Here is a 9,881-nt window from a genome sequence, read left to right on the forward strand (position 1 = left end):
CTAGTGTCAAGCTGTCATTTACTTATCTTTGTAATTTATTTTTCTGGGGAGTGGGATGTGGGATGCCCAGTAGTTCTGTCTCTAGGAATTAATTGAGCCAGACATGTGAAGGCTTACAGATATGAAATGAACTCCAAAAGATTAGGTTCTACTCTCCCTACTAGAAGGGACAGTAGGGACAGATGACGCAGAAGAATCATCAAAATAGCTGCTTATTGGTCCCTAATCATCCAGATACAGTGAACTGTCCCTTCGCAAACAAGAGGCCCAGCACCTGTAGATCAGGGCTTCCTGGAAAACGTGTGAAGTTCAAGTATGATAGAGGGAAAAGAAAGAAAAACTAGGCTTTCTTTCATGCCACATTATCAAATCTCTGCCAAAGTTCCCCTGTGGAACTTATTTGCATTTATAAAATAAAGAAATACTATAAAATTTATTAATTTTAATTTTAAAAATTGTTAGACATTGGTCTAGAAGTACACAAAGGGTAAGCTCTGTAGTTAGACAGGCAGGGTTTTAAGTGTCATCTCTGCCACTTACAATCTGTGTGACCTTAGGGAACTTTCCTTTGTTTTTCATGCCTTAATGTCTTCAGTTCTGTACTAGAGATATTAATGGTTCCTCTTTTATAGAAAATTTGTAGAGTTAAATAACATATATAAAATGCTTAGCATGTAGTTTGGTACGTAGTACCTTTTCAATAAACATTACCTGTGATGATGATAATGGTGATTAAAGAAAGTGTGGCTCAATGATTGGTTGGTGACATTGCAAGTGATTAGAACAGCAGATGAGTAGTAAAAGACCTTCTAAAATCCCTTAAACCCCTGAGATTCTGCAGAGAGTATACCTCTAGTCTGTCTACCGAGTACACTACCATTATATTCTTCATTTCAAAATGATTCCAAGCAAGGGCCACTGAGCTTTACACAGTGGGTCCATTAATAGACTTTTAAGAGTTTTTGAAATCTGTAGTATGTATGAGCTAAGTTGGTAACAGATATGTTTCTGACTTCATCTCCAAAACTGTGGAAAAGAGATATACAAAGTGACAACCTTCTTGTGCTCAATCAGGCAAGACTGTGATTTGCATCCACTGTTTGGAATATGCAGTCTAGAAAAACAATGCTGAAAACACTGCTTCATGTAAAAAGCAACGTGAGGGCAACTATAGGGGTATACATTTCCAAAAGCACCTGACATTATAATTCCATTTAAACACATGTCTACATTTCAGAGTGTTGTATTCAGTTTTTGTCTTGCTCTGTGTGTCCATGGAAATCTTTAAATTTCACCACTCTTACTTAATATGTAACGTTAATCCTTTGTTTACCAAAGGATTCCAACCATGCAGAAGCATGATGGTTATGAATAAGAATTAGCATATTAGGAAAGAAAGAGACATTAAAACTATTTTTAAGTTTTTCTTTCTCTCTTTTTTGGGGGTTGATAAATCTCAAAGTTCAGTGCTTTGACCAGAAGACTTCCAGTCCCAAGAGACCATTTGGGCATGCATAATGAGACTGGAATGCCTTAACTGGAGAAAGTAGTTTATGTGGGGACCACTCTTTCCAGCTAAGCACATACCATCCCAGGAATTAATTACTGAGGTCCAATGAGACTTTTCAAAAGTTAGATCAACATTGAGGTTTAAGAAAAAAATAATTTTTTCCTTTTGGTAGCCAGCAGCAAGCAGGAGTGTGGTTTTAAAGTGAAGCTTGTTTTTCCAGCCATGCCTGGGGGATACTGAGCTTCAAGGAGCTCCAAGAGACATTTAATTTATTGAGTCAAATTTGTCTCTGCTCAAGCAACTGGAAAAATGCTCTTTGGTAGGCAGATTCTATGCTCCTAAGACAGAGAATGCAGACATTCCAATAAGTAGCCAAGCCCTCATAATGACAGCCCATTCAAATTCTGTTAACACTGTAGCATTGGGATGGGAAACCTGGGTCACTGGAGGTATCATGTGCCTAGAAAACCAAAAGGAACAAGTTTATTTTGGCAATATAAGAGGGTAGACATCTTCCATATAATTCGTCTCTCTGCCTTACTGACCCTTATTGCTTTGTTTAAACAAACGCCCCAGTATATGAGGTGTGAGTACAAAATAAGAAAATTAGCTCCAGGCTTGGAAATGCATTTCACTACTCTATGAATTAAAATACTGAATAGCTGCATCAGTGATTTTCCAGTGTAGGGAATGATGTTCTTTTCACAAACCTAGGAGCATCCATGATCTCCTTGGAACCTGGAGTATTTTGTAACCAAGTGAACATCAGAGAGATCAGTAAGTTGCTTTGAGGCAGCTTCTTTGGGGCTGTTGCCTCAATTTAAAAGTGGATACAGATCACCTTTTATGACATAGGCAGTTGATAAGACCATTACTTGAGATTGTACTTGCATCCAGGACATAGACTGTGTAGTTTTGGTATAATATTTCTGTTGCTTTGATATGATAGTTTTATTCATTTTAAAAATAATGGCTGCTTTGTAGTTGAGGGATCTTGAGGCCAGATAAAACAGTTCTGCCTTAGGAGTGAAGCTGGACTGAGCTGGATCTGAGAATGCCTGGCTTTGTCTGAATTTCCAAGGCCGATCCTACCACTCTTGCCTTCTTCTCATCACCACTGAGCATTCTAGGTATTGGGAAAAATACTCAGTGGTTCTCTCTAGGTACGCCAAACCTCACCCCTCCAGAAAAGATCTGTGGGAATAGACAAAGAACCGATTAATTTCATAATTCAGTTCTATTTATAACCATAACATATATTTTTCTTTAATAATAGGAATTGCATGGCATTCCTTGAACCAGAAGTGCATCTGGCTTGTTGTTCTCTTAACGACAGTGGCTTCAGTTATGCCTATAGTGACATTCAGATTTTTGAGGGTGGATTTATTCCCAACCCTAAGTGATCAGGTATGTTGTGGAGCAGATGGGTATTTGAGGGGCTGGTTCTCTGTTATTGGAATCATGTCTTCTGCCAGATTGGAAGTCAAGGGAAGAGTTAGTGAACATCCCATCAGCAAATACCTACAGGTCATATCACAGTAGATGGAACTGACCACATCTGAATGTACTAGCCCTTTGAGTTCCAATGAAGACAACTGTCTACATTAAATGTGGGTGGGGAGTCATAAATTACAAGTTGAATTGGGCATTTTTAAAAGTTGTCTTCTGGAAGACAAGCTCACTGGCAGCCTTTTGGACAACTGATCCAAAGTAAAGGCAAGCTGGAGGGAAAGGTGACCTGGGAAAGGTAAAGGTTACGGTAAAAATGAGACAAGGTATGAGGTGAAGGGGCTCTAAATTTTTATAGAAATATAGTAGCTGATTGTTAAACATGGGGGAGATATTAATTTCTGAATGGATTACAAAAGGGAACAGCAACATGATAGCTGGATTAGAAAACACCAAGTTAAAATTAAAAACAGAACAGTATTATAGGGATGTCTAAGCCAAGGGATTAAGAGTACATATTTCACTGTTTTATAGGAAGAGGAACACAAGCAAAATAATGTTAGGTTAGGACAGGACCAGATAAAAAAGAGAAAGGGAAAAACAGGAAACTCACATTTGTAGCCATGTCCTGAGAAGGGGGAACTATCGATGGGGTGATTGACCAGGCGGATGAACTAAGGTGGAAATTCCCTCACTGTGAAATCCTTCACATTCTGGGGCCAAAGTACAAAAAGATTCCTTCTGAAATGATTCATGGACCCCTTATTATGCTTGTCCTTCCCCTTTGGCTCTGTGAGCTCATTCTGACGTAAACCCAGAAGATGATGGATGAGCTGAAAGAAGGAAAATGGTGTGCATTTCTTCCTATGTTTAGTCAGATTGTGATTTCCTGCTTCATGGCTTTCTCCTGTAACAAAGTCAGCATCCAAGCAGTCAGCTGACTTAGAGAACAAGGTGCCCTGAACCAAACCTTGCATGGTTTTCTCCTCAGTGTTACAGGGAAATGAAAGAAATTCAGGAGACCCTCCCAAATGAGGTTTGAGCTCTTCAAAAGACCACAAGAAACATCAGAGAAATCAAAACCCTGAAAGTCTTATGGTACTTTGACCTACCAAATGGTTAGAAATTTCTGATTTGCATTTTCTGAATTTTCTCCTAGTCCACTTACTAATGATGATTGCATTCTGAGAAGTCCTAAAAGAGGGGAAAAGTTTATTTGGGGAAGTGGGACTGTAAGTTGTTATACTGACTGTGTTTGCGTGGTGCAGGCTAGAAAATCTGTACAAGAGTATGTTCCTGTTAATTTAAGATGGGTATATGAGATGGAGACAATAATGAAATATGTCTTAACACTTCCTGCTTGCTTAATAGTCTTGGTAGAAATAAAAACCAGTGTCCAGTGTAATCTTTTGGGTAGAAAATTTGTTTTTTGTTTTTTTTTCTTAGGTGAGAAACTAGCATGTGCAGTGAAGTTGAGTACTTTGTTTTGTGTTTTTTACCAAAAAATTTTCACTTCACAAAGTGGCCCTCTGCATGGAGTATGTCATTTGGATGCTTCATCTTACTCTGAGTGTCCTTTGTCTCCAGATCCGCCAGTGGCAGAAGGCTCAAAAGAAGGCGAGGCCCCTGTATAGCCGAAAGCCTCAGACTCGGAGATCAAGCTCAAGAAGATCTGGATATGCTTTTGCTCACCAAGAAGGCTATGGAGAGCTTATCACATCTGGAAAAAATATGCGTGCTAAAAATCTACCTCCAACATCAGGGTTGGAAAAGACACCATCTAATAGCACTAGTTGGATTGAAAATTTATGTAAGAAAGCCACAGACACAGTGAGCAGCTTTAGCCAGGATAAAACAGTGAAACTGTGAGTCAAGATGAATTTGAACCACACTGTTATCTTTTCACTTCACCTGGAGCTGAAATAAGCTGGCCCCAGAGTTTGGGATCAGGGTCTAAGGGTGGGGCAGATGGCCTCACTTAACCTAAATCTGTGGCAGATAGTGGCCACGTGCCCATCCAAAAGGTTGTACTCTATTGAAAACCAGGCCAGGGATCACTGTCTAATTCGTGAATTGGTGGACAAGACGCTCAAAACATCAGCAGTTTTTATTAACCTACATACCAACTGATTTGAATTTTAGGATCCTATTTCTGGAGAAATACTTGTAAATCTGTATCTATAGAGAATGGGTATTTTGGTGGGTAAGAGGGTGCCTTCATAAGCTATTTAGCTGAAAAGCATCCTTGTGACAGACTAACATGTATGTAAGATCAGCTATTCCAAAGATACATTTTTAAGATGTCAAATGTGTACTAAGGTGCTTTCAGACTTACAGCAGCTTGTCAGTCTCTAATCTTTATCTCTACCTTTGTCTTCTGCCAGGACAATGTATCACCTTCATGCCTGAAAAGTAGAAAAACGTGTTGGTGTTCTTCACTGTTTTTGGTCTAGAGACAAAGTACATGGAGCATTCTTTACAGTGGGATAGGATTATTGTTTGGCCATATCTATTCAAAAAATTCTCAGGGTCATGTTCATGAAATGTCAAAGAGACTCTCTAGAAAGTATTCTAAATACTTTTTAATGACTTGTGTAACAAACCTCAGGAGTTATTTGCTCTGCATCATCCAGACCTATTAATGGAATCAGAAAACCACTGGAATTTCATACTTTGATGATAATATTCCATATATTATACTTTAAACATTTCCACCTTTAGAAAGTACAGATTTGAAACCAAACAAATTACTTAATTACTATTTAAATATGTAGGTTTAGGTCATTCAGAGTTAGTTGCTTTTGATACTCAGCTGTCATATTTATAATTCAAACATATGCGGTTGTTTTTTGGAGATGTTCCAGTCCAAATTTCAGTCCCCATGTGAGTCTCCAGTGTAGTATCTGTGAAAGAATTCAAGCATATTTGTGTTCCATTTCTGGATCTATCACTTTTTACCTCTGTAACTTTGAGCAGGTAATGTTCTTCCTCTGAGATTCAGTTTCTTCCTCTGTAAAAGGAGGATATGCTACCTACCTCATGTGGTTGTTTGAAGATTGTTGAAGTACCAACTCTTAAATCATTAAAAATATAAATCTCATGTGAATAGATGATGAGTTAGGTTCCATTTAATTCCTTATCAGAATAACAGAGCAATTTGAAAACAGCAAACATGAAGAGCTGGAATTTGCATAATCAGTGGGAAAGGGTTCAATGAAATGAGACTGCAAAGTAAGATATAAAACTGGTTAATGTCCTGAAGGGAAATAACCTTGGAGGTAAATTTCTCTATCAGAGAGCAAAAATAAATCATTATCATGCCTTATCAATTTTCTACAAATCAGCCTCCAACTCTACAGAGACCTCGATCTGGTCTCTGTTGAATTAGTAATCAAATAATTAATATTCCCCAAGAGAGTCAGATGGCTCTTGGATAGGCTTGGTGGATAATGAGCTGGTATATTAATGGATCAACAAATTTTGGGAGACTTAATTTCCAAGTTGGAGGTAACTTTTCCTAAATGGGATACATGTAAAGAAGCCTAATACAGTGCTTTAATCATATTTTATGCTCATAGATGTCTGCTTTTCTTTTATATACCTGTGTAGACTTATCTAGATGTTAGTTTTCAATGTCTAATTTGTCATTAGTTTCACTGTGCTTGTTTGATTTTTAGTAACATTTTTGATAGATTTGAAAACTTTCAGTAAATATTTTGGCAGTACGAGGGTGTTTGATATTTTGTCTCTTTATTGGAAACTCATTGGGAAGACTTATTTCATTGATGAACTGATTTTTTCCCTCTCCTTTACATGCCTAGGCAAAATGTACATCATTCTTAAGATCAGTGTCAAGAATAAAATAAACCAATTTGATGTATGTTTAAGGGATGGGAAAGATTAGGAATGGTCCACGTTTGCAAATTCATTTCAAATTAAATAAGACTTTTTATAAAGAGATAATGTGGATAGTTGTGAGAGATACAGATTATAAGTTTACTTTGGTCCCATGAGATCCAAAATAACTTACACACACCCATTGCAAGATCATTCAAATGCCAGGGATCATTCTGAACGAAGATAAAAAGCCTGGGGAGTTATGGTGATGCACTGGGGAATAATGAAATTTTTGTCTTACATAAGCATTATTAGATTATTTGGAAAGAAAAACAATTCTATATTCAGGACTGAAGTTGGTAACCTTGTGTTTTCAAAGTCTGTGTCCAAGTTTTGTGCTCTTATAGACAATTACAAATGGTATGTATTTCCTGAATGAGGGATCAAGATGGAAAATTAGGACTGGGAGCTCACCTACCCCCCACAAACACATCAAAAATATACCTACATGTAGAAAAAGTCTCATAGAAAGCTAATTGGAAACTGGCAGAAGAACTCCTATACAACCAAAGCTGCAAGAAAGATCTCCACGGAACAAGACAGAGGACAGGCATCAGTTTTGGACCCCTGACCCTGAGAGGAATCTGAAAGGAAGAGATGTTCTGCATGGGTTGACCCTCTCCTGGGAGAGCAAGCAGGTTGATTTACAACCTGGGTGTCCGTGTCCTGGGGAACAGCATGGAAGAGACAAGTCTTGTTGGCTACTTGGAGAGGTGCTAGGACAGAGAGAGGGGCTGGAGAAGCACAGGTTCTACCCCAGGACCATGTGTGTGCTAGTTTGCCGACAATCTGGGCATAGAGAGCCTTTCAATGGTGGCTACTGCCTCACTGCACTCCCCAATCCCAATGGAGTGAGCATCTCAGCACCACCTACTCCACACCACAGCTTGGCATGAGACCTGGGCCAACCAGCCCTGGGAAAAGACTTGGTATAGCTACTCAGAGATAGACTGGGGTCTGGTGGTGGTGGTCATTGTCAGTACATGGCTGAGTGGTCCTGCAAGAGCATGCCATAGTTAGTCTCCCAGCCCAATGAGAGCTCAAGCCCTACCTACACTACACCCATATTCCAGCTTAGCATTGGATCTGGGGCAGACAGTTCCTGGGTGAAGTCTGCCACAGAGGCAGCCCAGGCCTCTCATGGCAGCTCAGTCACCTCAATTCTTGCAGCCATGAAGCCCTGACCTGAGCCCTAGACTAGTGAATGCTCCACCCTATCCACTCAACACCATACTGCTGCACTAAAAATGGGACTAACACAACAGGGCAGAGATGTGACCATGAGCTGCATCCTAATGGAGCCACAGAGGCCTACACAGGCAGCACATCAGCCCTCTGTGAGTATGTGGTCCCCACTTGATTCAGTATTAACCTCCTTTGGGGCAGGGCATGCACTAAGGGGGAATGGAACCTAAGTTTGACCATCATGACTTCTACTTTAATAACGCTGTCAGATCCTGCTCCTGACAGGTCAGAAACAGCCACAAAGTAGACAGGAAGTCTCACCTCATACCTGGCACAGGCTTTAGACTGACACCAGCCACACCCTCTATCAAAGGGAAAATAGCACACCTGGAAGAAAGATGTGGCTGGTGTTTGTATAAAAACCAACACTCTCACCAAAGATATTACATATTACACATACACAGAGTCTATATAGGGATGCTCCCACATAAAAACAGCCCTTCAAGACCACAAAAGATAAATTTCTCCTAAATTCACAGAGATAGAGAAAGTTAAATGAAATGAAAATGCATAAAATGCTCCCAATAAAAAGAGAATTCCCCTGAAAGAACATATAATGAAACAGAGTTCACTAGTTTACCAGCTACCAAGTTAAAAAATTTGGTAATAAAAATACTAACTGAAGAAAGATTATTTCTAGAAATACAAATCACTGTAATAGGGAATTATAAACTATAAAGATGGGCCAATCAAAAAGTGATAATTCAATTTCTGAGATAAAAACAATCTAGAAGCAAAAGATAGCTGACTAAATGACACAGAAGAATGCATATGTCATCTGGAAGATTGGGTGAGTTCCATCATTCTATCAGAACAATATACAAATGAAAAAAAAAATGAAGGCAACATATGAGATCTGTGGGATAATATGAAACATGCCAAACTACAGATAACAGGGGTTCCAGAAGGAGAAGAAAGAAGGGTTCCAAAATATATTTGAAGAAATTATGACTGAAAATTCAAATCTAAAGAAAGGAACAGATACCCTGGTATAGGAAGCATAGAGTGTCTCAAATAAGATGAACACAAACAGACCGATGCCAAAAACAATTAAAATGTCAAAAGTTAGATAAGAGAGAATTCCAAAGGCAGACCTGCTCAAGTCTCAGTTCCTCTTCTAATCACAATAGTATGAAACTAGAAATAAAATCACAGAAAGAAAAATGGGAAAAGAATGAATATATGGATACTAAAAAAACATGCCAATAAGAATCCAGTGGGTCAATGATTAAATCACAGAAGAAATAAGAAGACAAAAGAAAATGAAAATTCAAGACAAGAAAATGAAAACACAACTACACAAAGTCTATGGGATGCAGCAAAAGCAGATCTAATAGGGAAGTTCATAGAGATGCAGACTTCATCAATAAATAAGAAAAGCCTCAAATAAATAATGTAGCTTGCCACCTAAAAGAATTAGAAAAAGAAGAGCAAAGACTAAAGTCAGCAGAAGGAAGGAGATCATAAAGATCAGAGAGGAAATAAATAACAAAAAGTCTAAAATAACAAAAGATAAATCAAGAGCTGGTTTTTTGAAACAAAATTGACAATTTTTTTGCCAGGCACTAAGAAGGAGAGAGAGGATCCAAATAAAGTAAGAAATGACAGAGAAGAAATAACAACTGATATCACAGAAATACAAAAAAAAAATCACAAGCAAATACTATGAACAGTTATGTGCCAAATAAGTTGGACAATTTAGAAGAAAAGGACAAATTTCTAGAAACATACAGCCTGCCAAGAGTGATTCGAGGAGAAACATAATTTGAACAGAATATGC

At 38.4% G+C, this 9,881-nt stretch overlaps 1 protein-coding gene across 20 annotated transcripts in view; it reads left to right on the forward strand.

Annotated features, from left to right (window-relative positions):
- The window catches only part of ATP8B4 (ATPase phospholipid transporting 8B4 (putative)), a 285,562-nt gene extending 278,729 nt beyond the window's left edge, over positions 1–6,833 (forward strand). For 19 of the 20 annotated variants that reach the window (XM_021095810.1, XM_021095809.1, XM_021095798.1 and 16 more), the window contains 2 exons: positions 2,787–2,917; positions 4,547–6,833. In XM_021095810.1, coding sequence (XP_020951469.1) covers positions 2,787–2,917; positions 4,547–4,828 — 413 coding nt within the window. In that variant the 3' untranslated portion in view covers positions 4,829–6,833. The remainder of the gene's footprint in view (positions 1–2,786; positions 2,918–4,546) is intronic. The other variant, XM_021095867.1, reaches the window with a different exon arrangement.

Source organism: Sus scrofa, chromosome 1 (assembly GCF_000003025.6).
Source record: "Sus scrofa isolate TJ Tabasco breed Duroc chromosome 1, Sscrofa11.1, whole genome shotgun sequence".
NCBI lineage: Eukaryota > Metazoa > Chordata > Mammalia > Artiodactyla > Suidae > Sus > Sus scrofa.